General features: G+C 43.2%; 1 protein-coding gene across 1 annotated transcript in view; it reads right to left on the bottom strand.

Annotated features, from left to right (window-relative positions):
• The window catches only part of LOC147709559 (fucolectin-1-like), a 124,386-nt gene extending 109,635 nt beyond the window's left edge, over positions 1-14,751 (bottom strand). The window contains exons 1-2 of the mRNA XM_086926044.1: positions 14,421-14,751; positions 10,772-10,915 (exon numbers count right to left, since the gene is read on the bottom strand). Coding sequence (XP_086782170.1) covers positions 10,772-10,915; positions 14,421-14,751 — 475 coding nt within the window. The remainder of the gene's footprint in view (positions 1-10,771; positions 10,916-14,420) is intronic.
• Positions 14,752-15,451: the final 700 nt, after the last annotated feature.

Genomic DNA, 15,451 nt, shown 5'->3' with positions numbered 1-15,451 from the left:
CAGTCGCAGCCGTTTTCAACCACATCGTAATTGGCCCCTAAAACTTGACCAAAACCCTTATGCCTTAGCAACACTTCAAATAAATGACAAATTGTCCCATTGGAAAGAAGTGGACTTATTGTCTGATGTTGAATATACCTTTCTAAAAGTTGTATGTCCTTGTTTTCCAAGTCTTTAGCTTCTATTGAAGATATAAAATTGGGGACTTCCCTCTGAGCCGTCCCATAATTTACAGCATTTGATCAATAATAGATCACTTATCACAATATGTAGATTCATTCCTCAAACCCCTGGTGATGGACCATCCATCATTCATCTGAGATACAACAGACATACTGAATAACTTTAAAGATTTCGTCTGGGATGAGTCAATGTGGTTAATAACTCTGCATGTGGAGTCATTATTCATGTGTATCAAATTGGAATATGGATGTAAGGCAGTTGAGTTTTTCATTCTGAAGCACAGGGCCAACTACTATGAACATAACAAGATGTAATTGGAAATGTTAGTACTCGCACTTTTTTGTGTACAATGATAAATGCTTCCAACATCTACAGGGAACAGTGATGGGGTACAAGTTTGCCCCATCGTATTCAAATCTTTTCATTGGGTGGGTGGATCATGTACATGCTTGGGCTCCATCAGCTGCACAATGGGTGAAGGATGTTTATTATTAGGGATCATATATTCACAATGTTATCATTGTCTGGACAGGTACAGAGACAGACATTAGCAGTGTATTTTGACTACCTAAATATTAACTTGTTTAATGTGAAGTATACAATGAGCATGTCCCAAACCTGCATCCAGTTCTTGGATGTAGAATTGTACATACAGAATCACACCATTCAGAGTTCCCTGTGCGGTAAGGAAACAGCGTTCAATAGTATCCTACACTATCAAAGTGCACATCCGCCATGTACCAAACGGGCTATCTCCTATTGGGAAATGATCCGCATGCGTTAGAATTTCAGTGAAGATAAACAATTTGATGAACACACTAATCAAACAGTCCTGAGACTCAGTAACAGAGGGTATAAGGATGAAGATTTAAAAGAAGCAGTAGCTAGAGCGAGGAAAGTCAAGCGTAGCAACACTCTAAGAGTTAAGGACAAGAACATAACAGAATGTTGGTCGCTGATTACCACCAATTCCAGTATGAATCATGAAGTGTTTAAGATTTTGAATAAGAACTGGGCACTGCTGAAAGGGTTGCCTATTGTAGGTCATTATCTTAGTGAGCAACCTAGCATAATCCACAAAATATGTAAGACCAGCAAAGAATGTATCTGCCCTAGCTATACCCGATCATATAAACAATTGCAAGACACATGGTTGCAACGTCCAAAGGGCTTCTTTCCTTGTGGCAATAATAAGGTGTGTCACTTGAGAATAAAGACTATGAAGTTTGAATATTAAATGAAGCAGATGCACAACAAACATTTCATAAATTGACAATCATGCTATCTTATTTAGGAGGGAAGTACAACACCATCACTTAAAACACGATTTATGGAACATCATGGCTCAGTGAACTTAAGCAACCACTGCAGTGCCCTATGTTTGACCTCATGGTCACAGGTTCAAATGTTGGCGTGTCCACTCATCCATTTATCCATCTGAGGTCGTTAATAGGAGTACCATTGAGTTAGGTGACAATATACATCTGTTATTCAGTACCAGGACACCTACGGGTAATCGTGCACTTTACAAATACACGTTATGTTATGTTATGTTATGTTATGTTATGTTAAATTATTAATGATGATCAGTCATATTACCTAGTGTCACATGAATGTACTGCAGGGATGAATAGAGCAAATTTCTGATTCCATGTGATAGATCAGGCACTCTCGCATTGGAGGGGAGGGAACAGATAATTATTCCTCTGGAGATTAGAGGCCAAATTGATTTGCCAATTGTGAGCACTCACAGAAAGACCCAAGTTGGATCACAAGTTTTATAAGTTTTTGTAGATAGTCTAGACCAGTGGTGTGATGTAGAGATCTTATAAAGAACAAGAGAATCTTTGGATCCACAACTATATAATGATGAGAGAGGGTTGTGGCCAGTTGGAAGGATAAAAGATTATGGGACAACCAATTTAGACTGAAATGCTCAGTGTTGGGAACACTGTGGGACAACCATTCCAGGTTAGGATGCTCAGCTTTGGGTGGACAGGCATAAACTGAATGTATAAGTGATATGAAACAGGAAGATGGCATAAGTGGTTTTGGGTTACGAGGACCCGTAAGCTAGATTGACATAACTAATGAAGTCTCTTTTTTGTCCTCGCATAATTGTGGTATAAAAAATACAAAAAGTAGATTGATTAGTGTTAACAATCCAGGACTCCTGTATGAGGCTGTGCTAAGATAATGTAGTGATATGGATGCTTTTCACAGCGTTGAAATAATTTGTTAAACTTGGAGAGAAAATGCTGAAATATGATACATTCATATAATGATGGTGTGGTAATGATTAATAATTAAGAGTGATAAACAATAATGGAATTTAAACACTCATATAGTAGGAACAAGTTGTGTAATACAATAGATAGAACGTTTAAGTCTGGTACGTAATGAAAATCATGTTAAATAAGTGGTGTAAAGAGGGCAGAAGGATGCATGCGCAACGATGGTTTTAAGTGGTGGTCTAGTTCAAAATGCAGTGTGTACGATCAGACTTCATGGGTAGGAAATTTGCGGTTTCTAGTTGGCCCATGCAGGCGCAGTAATATGCAGGTGTGATGGTCTAATAGTTAGAGTTGAATTCTCATGTAGGGCATTTAGGCCAGCCACAAAAACAATGGCGGTTTTGCAGAAAGCATCAGATGCCAAAACCACAAGGACCTGGTTTCAAGGGCCGAACATGGGTAAGCGACTGATACAAAATGTGCTTATTTTTGATTTGCTAAAGCGTACGTTTGAAGAAGGCGCATGCTCATGCATATGTCTACTGCTGCAGAATTAATACATTTATGGGAAATTTGCACATCCCTAATCTCACGATCACACATGTGGATAGTGCTACAGAATTAATACATATAAAGGAAATTTGAACTTTCCTAATCTTTCAATCAGGCAATATAGATGTATGGCATTTTGAACGTATTACTGTCCACGGTATATATGAGCTGCGGATATAGCGGATTTAGGCTGTAATTGTTTGAGCCCCCTCTTGTTTGGTATACACAGATATATGGTAAAAGGAAACATGCAGGGGTGTGGTCAGGCAAGATGGCCGGGCGGGCGTAACTCATTTTGGCTCCGTCGTCTCCTAAGCTTTCTTCGGTGCCAATGTATGCAAATTTGCACCAGACACTCCTGTCTGTGAGGAATAAGTCACAGAACGGCTGGTGACTAGGAGTCTCAAGGGTGTGGGCTGCTCTCCGTCCACTGGAGACTTAAAAGGACGCGAAGAGGAGGAGCATCCCGTACCTAAAATGGTGGCGGTGCCCGGAATCTTTGGGCAGCCCCAGAGAAGACTATAGCGGGGCTGGGTGGCTGGAGATCTTGTCCAGCAGCAACCGTGGACACGGTCTGAGGTGGTGGCGGCACTTTTTGTGAGGTGGCAAGATATATTGGTGGCCAGGAAACACGCCGGATGCCCGGCTCGGAGATCAAGAGCTGGTCCCTCAGTCTGCCTCGCGGAGACCCATGGAAGGAGATTGCCCCTTGAAGTGCCCCGAATGGCAAAGATCTAACAAGGGGCTGACCAGGAACTGGTGCCTGACCCTAAGATGGCAGCCATCATTGCCATTCCCTGCTTGCCAGAAAGAAGAAGCATGTGAGGGAACACAGGAGGAAGAATGAGCTGCTTCTGCTTATTAGCAACGTGCAGAGGGACATAAAGCAAAGATGGTACAGCTCATAGCAGTTGCTAGTATTATTTCCTCAAGGTGCCCAGGGGTCCTTGCAGGAACTAAAGGGATGATTGGTTCTCCCAGCAGCTTGGAGCCTTTTGATTGAGTGCCTGGCCAGGGATACGCAGCGACACAGGGAACCCCAAATCCTGCGAATGAAAGGGCGCCAGCTTGATGTACTGAATAGGATTTGACAAGATGAGGGCCACCCATGGAGAGAGGGGGTAGTCGGACAGCACTAATGCCACCGAAAAAGGGGCCAGATACGGGGTCAGGGGGCAAACACGGACACCATGGCTCTCACAAATAGGATCCCATGGATTCCCTCAGGGAGTTCAAATCAGAGCTCCGTACAGAATTAAAAGTGGACATTATGACCTCCCTGGATCAATTGAAAGATGACCTGACTGAGCAGATGGCGGGGCTCCAACAAGATGTGGATTCTGTGGGCACAAGTGCTCTAGAGGTGGAATCTCAGGCCCAGGAACCAGAGAAGAAAATGGTTGCCTCGCAAGACAGTGTAATGGAATTACAAGCCCAGCTTCATGCTGCTCTTTTAAAGACAGGACACCTGGTAAACAGATCACAACATGATAACATAAGAATTAAGGATGCTGAAGAGGGCATGGAAGGACCAAACCTGGAGACATTCATCAAGGATCACTTTGAAGAAGTCTTGGAGTCAAGCGAAACGAAGGTCAAGATTGAGAGTGCACCGCATGGTTGCCCAGGAAGGAGGAGAGTGGCGACGCACATGCAACGTTCTTGTTAAAATGCAAGCCTTTAAAGCTAAAGAGGCAATTCTTCAAGCTGCTAGAAAGAAACTTGAGATATCATTACAAGGCTTTTGCTGTAGTCTCTTTCAGGACCAGGCACCGGCGACTCTACTAAGGAGACAGCAGTTTAGGCCCATCACTATGAAGAAAAGATAACATTAAGTATAGATGGTCATATCCCTTCAGTCTGGCCTTTGAACTGAACAGTAAAACAAAACATATCACGGAGTTAAAGGAAGGTTTGAGGCTTCTGGGTCTCCCTTTCACCACAGAGAACAATGCGGTGTCTGCCTCAAGAGGGAAGGAAAGCAATTCCTCACGGTGGCATGCGTGTGCAAGGGGCCGGCACTCGAAAGACCAGAGTCTACACCTCAATGAGAAGTACTGCTACAAAAGACCCTTTTGCTATGTAGGAGCTTCAACCAATGATGCAATAGTGGAGAGACTCTCTCCCAAGAACCCAATTCGAAGCGTGAGCATGGACATTGCTCAGCTGCTCATAGCCCCACACTGGGCAGTGTAACTGGATATCTTGATGAACTATGACTATTTGGAAAGACAGCTGGGGAAGAGGACCTGTGCCATACACCATGAACATCGTCTTCCACGATGCTAAGGGCAGGAGCGCTGGAACGCTCCAGTGAAGGATTTGTTTGTGTAAATATTTTCAATTTTGGGGTGGTGTTTATGGGAGAAGAATTAGAACAAATAGAGACTTTGAATACGTATCTATAATGGCTCAGCACTCAGGATCTGATGTTGATGATTATGCCAATTTCTATAGCTTCTTGGTATGTAACGGGCTGAATTCTTGAAATATCTGTTAGTTCATTTCAGTGAGGATGAGGCCTTACAGGAAACACACCTAAAGAGAGCGGAGGAGCTTCAGCTGTGCCACAAAAATTATACACTAATCTAAATATCCTTAGCGACTATCAAACACAGAGGAGTGGCTCTAATGTTTCATAATTCCCTGCAATTCCAGCCTGAAGCTATTAAGTTCAAAAAGAAAGGAAGGGTTAATATGGTGAAAGGAAAAGTAAGAGGGAGGCTTTTCACATTCATATCAGCATACAAGCCTAACACTGTTTACTACATGGATTGGACGTTCCTCTTTAGCACACTTAAGCACTTTGGTTTTGGTAAATTGTTTATAGATATGATTATAGCTATTTAAGCACACCGGCGCTCGCTAGGTTAATGGGTCCAGTTCAGCCCTCTTTTCTCTAGAGAGAGGTACAAGGCAGGGCTGTCTACTCGAGCCATTACTTTTTCCTATAAGCATTGAGCCGCTAACCGTACGGATTTGAACAGCAGCCAAAATCTGGGACATTCCATATGGGGAGAGGAGCATAAAATATCGCTTTTCGCTGGCAATGTGCCTTGTATCTCTCACCTCCCCCAACCAGTAGCTACAGGTGTTGCAGGATGAACTGAGGGCTTTTGAAAATTTGCAGGTTTTAATGTTAACCTTACAAAATATTTTATTTTGAATCTCACACTGTCAAGGGAGGCGATTTGTAGATTATGTGACTGTACTCCACTTCAATGGGCTAAACAGTCACTCAAATACCTGGGTATTAACCTGATTCCCATGCTGGAGGGCTTGTCTAGGGCAAACTATTCCCATTGCTGCTCCAAATCCAGCAAGATCTCGAACGATGGAAGCCTTGCTTTATCTTATGGTTGGGGCGTATCCATGCGGTTAAAATGACCCTTTTTACCTAAATTATTATATCTGTTTCTACCAATAGGCCTACATATGGACTACCTGCCTAAATTACGGACTCTCTTCACTCGGTACATCTGTCATATTGGTAGAGCGCAGCTTCCCTTTCACAAACTTCGTCGAGCAAGATGTGATGGAGGGGTCTCACTATCAGATCTTCACTTACATTTTGCAGCAGCCCAGCTCCGTATTTTGACAGAGTGGTCAAAGAGAAAATCAGAAAAATATTGGCTGCATATGGATAGGGCGGTGGTGGGGAGAACAATATGGGATCTGATATGGAAACCTAAGAAAGACAGGGCATCAAACGCGTACATTAGCACTCCCATGTGCACCACACAAAGTTTGGGATGAGCTGTCTAGGGGGCTAGAGTGGTCGACATTCCCTTCACCCAACACACCTAGTCATTTCCCCCAGCCCTACGCGAGGTCTACTTGGTTCATGGAGGGAGGTGGGCTGTCTGATGCTATCAGATCTATTTCATAATTATGAAATTCTCACTTTTGCCTGTTGTCAAAGGGACTTCAAAATTCCACCCAGTGAATACTTCCATTACCTCCAACTCAAGCACTGGGCTCTCCAGCTGCAGGTCAGAGAGGCAGCAACACTGGAGAAGACGTCAATTTAATTTTTTTTGCAGAAGGTGGGTTCCATATGAGGAGTGATCTCTTCTCTTTTTAATATGTTTCTCCCCACTTCACATATGACGGGATCCCAATGCATGCAGGCATGTGAACATTGGACAGGGAGAGAGACTGCCATTGCAGACCTCATGACTTGGTGCAGAGAAAAGTGAAGAGGCCGGTGGTGCAGGTACAAATGATAATGGGTGTTTCGGATAAGTTATCATGAGATGGGGTTCAGTTTGGTAGACACTGGTTGGTATTGAATTCCATAGGAGGAGCTTTTGGTTAACCGTGGGCAGAGTTTGCGGAGTTGCGCTACGCGAAACTTTGCAAAGTGGTAAAAAAACTCTGCAACACTCCGCGGATTTCCTCGAGCGGTGGAGCTTCATAGAAAAATGCTGTTCAAGGTGATTGCACAGTGCTGGATGCTTGTCTGCACTGTGCGATCATCGCAAATGGTCTATGCTTTTCCGCCAAAGGATGAAAGCTCCACATCAGAGGTTCTTAACCTGTGGTCAGGGGACACCTCGGGGACTGCCGATCCTACTCAAGGGGTCCACGACTGCTTGGAAAATTAAATAATATGAACGGATTAATAACCTGTGTATAGAGAAGCAAAATGTGTCATTAAAAATGTTTAAATGTTTTGTAAATGTGTTGGAATTTGAAATTGGAGATAAAATATTAAGAATCTATCTGATTTAGATGTTGGTGGCCAGGTTACTCCGTCACAATGGTCCCGGATATCCCGTCCGCTGAAATCTAATACCCATTATTTCATATGGGATTTAGATTTCGGCAGAGGGGCTATCCATCACCATTGTGAGGGAGTAACCCATCCACCAACCTCTAAATCAGGCACTAAGTTAATAGCCCCAGATTGATTTGTGGGACCTTTGCATGGGCTTCAAACAGAGTACAGTAGGGACATTGATTGACCTACACTTAATTTAGAAAATCTCTAATATTCCTATTAAAATTAATATTTTAATTTCACTTTTATATTTGTTTCTGAACTAAATATTTAATGCTTGATGAATGCTTGTTTTTGTATTTTTTGTATATTGTTTTGCGGTATAAACCACAGAAAATTCTTAGGCTGGGATCCCTGGCTTCAATTATGGCTTGCTGGAGGTCCCAGATTCTATAATGATTCAGTTGTTGTCCCCTGGTTTCAGCAATAATTAGGTGGGGTTCCAAAGAAGTAAAAAGGTTAAGAACCATTGCTCTTCATCTCTGACTCATTAACATTATGGGAATGTTGCAGTATGTTTCTTTCATAAAGCGTCCTGTAGTACCACAAATGAAAGTTGCCATCTTGTTGCCAAACACAGCTTTAGCAATTTCAATATGGAATAGAAAGAAAATATACAAATTAGGTATCAAGGAAAGCATTAAATTTTGAAATGATGCCCTACAGTCTGCTATCAGGAGTAGATCTCATTTATATAGAAATGTCAAAATGACAAAATACCTTTTCTATGAAAACAGTCTTGTTCAGTGGAAAAAGTGTAATGGTTCCGTCATAGAAACCAAGCACGACAAAGAGCGCTTTATAAAAATGTTGTTTTGAAAACCATAGTTCTGTCTAAACAAATGAGCCCTGGTTGAATTCGGAATGTGTTCTACTTTTCTGAAATGCATAGCTTTCTGGGTTCATCCATGGATTTCTCACCTATGCAATCACACACTGTCATGGAGAAAATAATGTATTTTTCCCTATCAAGCTTTCAGAAAACTTAGATGTGAGTAATTTTAAGGAAGCAAACGCTTTGCAATGTCCTTATTTTTTGTGAAAAAATATATAGCCTTTTAGTGTCAGTATTTTTATTCATTAACCTTTAAAAATGAATGTTTTCCATGCTTTATTTTCTCAGATTGCTGTAGAGTTATTGTCATGTAGGGAAAGAAAAAAACTAACAAGAGAAAAACTTCTTAAGCCACATGATCAGGCAAAAACTGTGAAAGAACTGTAATGAAATGTAGATCAATGTAAGGAAACTGCGGGGCATATTTATGAAAGAGTTTGATGCCCATGCATGACGTAATGGGGCGCAAGAGCTTTTAGTGGCCTTGAGTTGCTTGATAAATCTAGAGTAACTCAATGCAGCACAATTCACTGCGTAACGTTACTCTGCCCCAGAGAGACGTTCCATGGGTTGGGCGTGTGTGTTCCCACGCATACACCCATGGATTTTGATGCATTCCCAGATTACTGGAAGACCTGGGAATTCATCAGAATGCCACGCCTTCTCAGGTGAGGCATAACTGGAGAAATATCCTTATTTCTCCCATTTGTTCCTCTTTCTAAGTGGCACATGGAAAGAGGAAAATGCCTCAGGGGTACCTTCCTGCACAAAAACAATCCTGCTTACCACACAGGCAACTGTGTACGATGGTGCAAGGTTGCCTCTATTGGTGCTAGGCAGCACATTGTGCACCAGCTGAAGGAAAAGACAGGAATGCGTGCCCCTTCACGTTTGAGTCTTGCATGATGGATCAGGAGTGCCAAGCAGTGTTCACGTTCCAACCTGAGCACCGCCATGTGTTTGCAATAGTCTCACAGTCAGGCAAAAAAAGTAGTCTGGAGTAGAGGATATCACTTATGCAGGTCTGCCAAGACAGTGTAGGTGAGGTAGGTCAGCATTCTTATCTCAACATGCATACCACCCCAGGGAGGACATGCACTTTGGAAATTGATCTGACTGCGATGTGCATCCAATACCCCAAAATGTTGTTTCCTTTTACTGGCCTGTGATCCTTACCGCTCCTTCTCAGACTTTTCCCTGATCACGTGGCTAAAATTCCACCTATTTTTTGCAGGACTTGAAAAAGCTCCAAGCCTGCCCACAAACTTGGGGTAAAACAGGTGTTAGATGTGCAACTTTATACGTTCCAATTAAGTACTTACACTTGAATAAGATAGAAGAAAATAAAGAGAGTATAATAAATAAAGATCACAAAAGTGAATTTCCAGTGTGTCAATTAATGTCAATCTCGATAATTCCTTTTTTATAAATGACCTGTTAAGGCTTTGGCTACTTTACAATCATTTTTTACAATCATTTTTTGTCGTTGTTTGCTTTGCAATTGTTTATACTATATCCAGTAGGCTAGTGGGCACAACCAATGCTGTCACCAAATGCATATATACACCCATCAGATTTAATAAAAAGACGTATATCATCTATACAATGGGCCCCTGATCTTGGGAGACTAACTGTCCACGTATCACTTTTCTTGTGATCTGTGTGCTGCTATTTGTTTTATTAAGGGCTGTTGGATTTTCTGCAACAAATAATGATTTTACCTTATATTGTGTTTATTCTTAATATGTCTATTTTGAGCCAGACCCTAATACAGCCGCCTTGAGAGATGCGCTGGGCACCTGAACTCCTACAGGGAAAAATATGACAGCACAGGAGAATCTTCTCCCGGATAAGGGGTACTTATTACTTTGAATTAACAGGTCTAGAGTGGCTAAATCTACAAAAAAATCCAGGGCTTTAACTTGGTTAAAAAACCTGAAATAGAACAGGTGCTAACGACCAAGCCTCCAGAGCCTTGGTTATGGGAGGGAGAGGAGTGCAGAATAATGAAGCCTGGACCCTAATTGTATCCTATCATGAACACACAGTAGATTTTCTTCAAACCAGTATATATTTTGCACACTCCAAGACACATTTCCAGAGGCAAGGTGAATTTTCATTCCGGCGGTGATTCTAATATCCATGAAGAAAACGTAATAGAATGTGAAAATGCTTTACACTTACCTTTGCCATAGCATTCGATCCAGCGATGATCACTGTCAAAGTTGCTAGTGGTGGCACACCACAATGTAGTACGATCTTTTTTGGCGCAGCCGTGGTAGGTTACTCCATTGAAGATGAATGGAAACAAACAATCTGGATTGATAGCTGCATTTAAAATATGGGGATAAAAAAAGTAGACGAGTCAGGGTGTAAAGGAAGATAACTTAGCAAGTTGATTCCTGGCATCCTCCCTAGTTTCCTATATTAGAGCTGACCTCAGCTTCTTTATGATAACCCACAATACACATTGTCAGTCAGTACACTTAAGAAGTGCCTTAGATATCAGAGAGCTGTGTGTTACTAGGTCACGACATACTGTAACTTTGAAGTATGGGCCCTAACCATGCCCACATAGTACTTGTGCAATCAGCATTGCTACATTGTAGGGAATATTGCAGGAGGTATTCATCAGAGTCATCTGTGGAGAGGTTTAAAACAGCATTTTCAAAATATATTTTGGCAAACATTTAGCCATGATTGGAAGCTGGGGGTTGAAGAATGATCCCTGAGCGAATGGTGTGGGCCCAGTATATTGTAATCAGAATACCAATGGAACAGAATATCATGGACAAATGATCAAAACCGAATTATCAATAGATAAGCAAGCATAGATTTAGCATACCTAACTCGACATATAAGTACCTTGGTGATGTATATCTTCAAGGTACTTAAATGTGGTGTTAGGACTAGTTCATTTAAATTTCCCCATATGCACTAAACTTTTGATATTGTGTCGCTCAATATGAGATCCGATGAGGGTGACTGTAATGCATACGCATCGTACAGTCAATAGACAAGGTGTGTGCACAACTTGGTCCATGCATGTATGGTGAATCTGCAAACAAGGGTAAGGTATGCTCAGAAGTGAGTCCCTTGCTCACTTTGCAACTGGATTCAAGCAAGCCTGGCTGAAGACGGCTGAAATACCAGAAACCGGTCCTAGGAAGCTGTTTCCGGTCCAGGGAAGGCATGGCTTGGCAGTTCGGGCTGGACTGTTCCCATGAGGCACAGGGTCAGACTAATTTGCATATGGCCATGTCTGAACTGGGTTGGCAGAGTGGGCTAAAGAATGGTGATGGATTAAACCCAGATATGTTGACTGTGTGTGAGTGTTTGATTGTATCAGATGCTCCGTCCATCACCACCTTCTTTTGTACCGCTTTGTTCGCCATAAGTTGTCAGGGTTTTGCTCAGATGTGAGTCCCTGGCTCACTTTGCCACTGGATTCAAGCAAGCCTGGCTGAAGACGCCTGAAATGCCAGAAACCGGTCCTAGGAAACTTGTTTCCAGTCCAGGGAAGGCATGGCTTGGCAGTTCCGGCTGGACTGTTCCCATGAGGCACAGGGTTAGATTGCTTTGCATATGCCCATGTCTGAACTGGGGTGGCAGAGTGGGCTAAAGAACAGTGATGGATTAAACCCAGATCTGTTGACTGGGTGTGAGTGTGTGATTGGTTCAGATGCTCCGTCCATCACCACCACCTTTTGTACTGCTTTGTTCGCCAGAAGTTGGCAGGGTATGCTCAAACGTGAGTCCCTTGCTCATTTTGCTACTGGATTCAAGCAAGCCTGGCTGAAGACGGCTGAAATGACAGAAACCGGTCCTAGGAAGCCTGTTTCCGATCCAGGGAAGGCATGGCTTGGCAGTTCGGGCTGGACTGTTCCCATGAGGCACAGGGTCAGACAGTTTGCCAGTGTGGTACTTGACTTAAAGTGTGCAGTGATATGTCCTGTCATGTTCTTTAGTCCACAATGTTGTTGACATGCTAAGTTGTTAGTGTGTAGGTCTCTTGTGACATGTCTATTGCATTTCCACCCTGTTCTGGCGTGCTTCTGACTGTGTCTCATTTCTGTCCTTCCCAAAGTACTCTGCCAGTTCCAGGGGCATGTCTGACACCGACATCCAGATTCCACCCTTAAAGCGCAATTTGATGACACTTGGTGACCCTGTGCCCACTGTCATGTGGATTCACCTTGATATTGTTGTGTAATAAACTTGTTCTGATTTGTAATGTACCAGTGCTTCACTTAGTAATGTGTGTTGTCTTCACACATCTGACTGACATTTGGCAAACTCACCTGTGGGCTTGTTGGCAGTGACTGTTGAAAGGTGTGGTATCTGTGCATTCCACCGTATATCTGTCAACCATCTTTGTAGGCAATGTATCACATGCCCATGGTGAGTATGTGTTGTGGAGCCCTATTGGTGTGTCTCCCTCATAGGTCTCACATCACCATGAGTCACTTAACGGAAATGAAATTGGTGTAGTAGTCGGCATGCACTGTGTGCTTCAGCACTTCATCATCTCCATGCCACATACCAAGTTGGAATCGCAACATAGCCAAGTACAGTGTAATGGTGATTTTATTTAATGTTAATGTTAATGATAAAAGATTTTACATAGCGCACAGCTACTCCGGGGAGTGTCCCGGCGCTTTAATAAAAACTAGGAGACAGACAACGGGGCGAAAGGGGATCAGACATGCGGGCCTACTGGACAAAAAGCCAAGACTTTAGCTCCCTCCTAAAACCTAAGAGACTTGCGTTAAGTCTCATGAACACTGGCCGAGAGTTCCAGAGCTTGGGCGCCAGATAGCGGAAAGAGCGTCCACCAATTCTGGCCCATCTGATTGATGGAACTTGAACCAGAGCCAGGGAAGCTGACCTTAACGTCCTCGTAGGCAGATAAAATGTCAAACGATTCCTGATGTATTTAACTCCTGTGCCATGAAGCGCCTTAAAAGTCAGTGAGAGAGCTTTGAAAATCACTCGTTTTTTAATGGGGAGCCAGTGGAGATTTTTTAATAGAGTAGTCGCACTAGTTTAGCGATGAAACCCAAAAATGGCTCTGGCGGCAGCATTCTGCACAACCTGCAGGCGAGAGAGAAGAAACTCCGGCAAGCCCAAGTAAAGAACATTGGAGTAGTCCAAACGAGAGCCAATGAGCGCCTGGACAGTAAGCTTCCGGTGGCAAAGGGCCAGCAGAGGAAGAAATTTCCTCAGCATCTTAATAATGCCAAAGCATTTGCCAACAAGACCCACCACCTGAGGCTTCAAGGTAAGACCGTTGTCTATCTGGACCCCAAGATTCTTGGCCCTGGAGGATACAGCTGCAGGGGGAAACATAGCCGGCGGCCACCAGGTCAGCCATCTAGGGTCGACGGGACAGCCAAAAAACAGCAACTCCGACTTGTCGGAGTTACATTTCAGGCTGTGCCGTTCGAACCAATCAAAAACGGCTCCCAAACAGCCTCTGATCTGCCCCCATCGAAATCAGACCCCTTCTGACTGGTAAAAAGAAGCTGGGTGTCATCAGTGTAGGACATGATCGGGGCACCAAAGGACTCCGCCAGAGCTGCGAGGGGAGCCATATAGATGTTAATCAGCTTGGGGCTCAAAACAGAGCCCTGCGGCACCCCTACCTCAAGAGGTGGCATCTCGACGGAGAAAGGAGGGGCCCAGACCATTTGCCGACGGCCGGCAAGGAAGGACTTAAACCAGTTAAACACCGCTCCCCGCAGCACAATCTCCCTGAGTCCTAAAAGGAGACTACCGTGGGGAACGGTGTCAAAAGCCGCCGACAAGTCCAGCATAATCAGCATGGCCTTACCTCCCGCATCTAGCACCTCTCTGATGGCATCCGTCACCTCCAGTAGGGCAGTCTCCGTACTCATGTTGGCCCGAAAGCCCGACTGAGTATCATGGAGGATGTTATTGCTCTCCAGGAAGTTCGTAAGAGAGGAGTGAACGTGCTTCTCCACGACTTTAGCCAAAGCCGGGAGGAGGGAGATAGGCCTATAGTTGGCGTGCAGCAGAGGGTCAAGATTGGGCTTCTTCAGAAGCGGCAGTATCAGGGCATGTTTCCAGGCCTGAGGAACAACTCCCCTATTCAGGGAACCATTGAGCACAGGATTTATAAGCTTATTCATGACAGGAGCCATTTTTGCCATGTGTGGAGCTAGATCCTTTTTGACCCCTGCTACCATCTACGTCAGACGCCAACTGTGGCTGGACCAGACCGTATTGGAGTTTATCAGCTCTTTTATATCACACAGGCAAGGCGATCAGCTTAATCATTTCTGATGTCAGCCACAGAAGTATCCTTTTCACAACCACCATCCCGCAGTGACTACTGTCTGTGGTGTGACAAAGAAGAAGGAGGTCCACATCCGAGATATTAGGGTCTTCTATTAACCAGTATCCATTTTTTAATCCCAACATCAGCAACAATGGATTTTTTAAACTATCTAGATCAAAACAGAGAGAATAACCATATCCATCAAGCAGCTATGTGTTATTCTACGAGCTTTTAAGTTGTGGTAATTTCCTGAAGAAGGCGTGTGATACGCCGAAACGCGCGTCGAGATTATTAATTACTACAAGAAGAAATCATTTTATATGTGTAATATTTGAATGAATTGTACTTGATTTCTTTGTAAATGTGTATTGGGCCAAGTATAAATATATTGCTTATGTCTTTTTGTTAACTTTTAGGATGCTTTGAACTTATTGTTGTTATTTCATATTAGTAAGACAATTGTGGACACAACTGAATCAAACTAAATATTTTTATAGATTTTTTTCTGTTCATTTCTGGTCTACCCTCTTTATATTGATACATGAATGATCGCGAAGTTGCCT

This window comes from Lissotriton vulgaris, chromosome 6, assembly GCF_964263255.1.
Source record: "Lissotriton vulgaris chromosome 6, aLisVul1.2, whole genome shotgun sequence".
Lineage (NCBI taxonomy): Eukaryota > Metazoa > Chordata > Amphibia > Caudata > Salamandridae > Lissotriton > Lissotriton vulgaris.
Note: the sequence above shows the minus strand (reverse complement) of the source record. Positions and strands in the feature narration are given on the sequence as shown.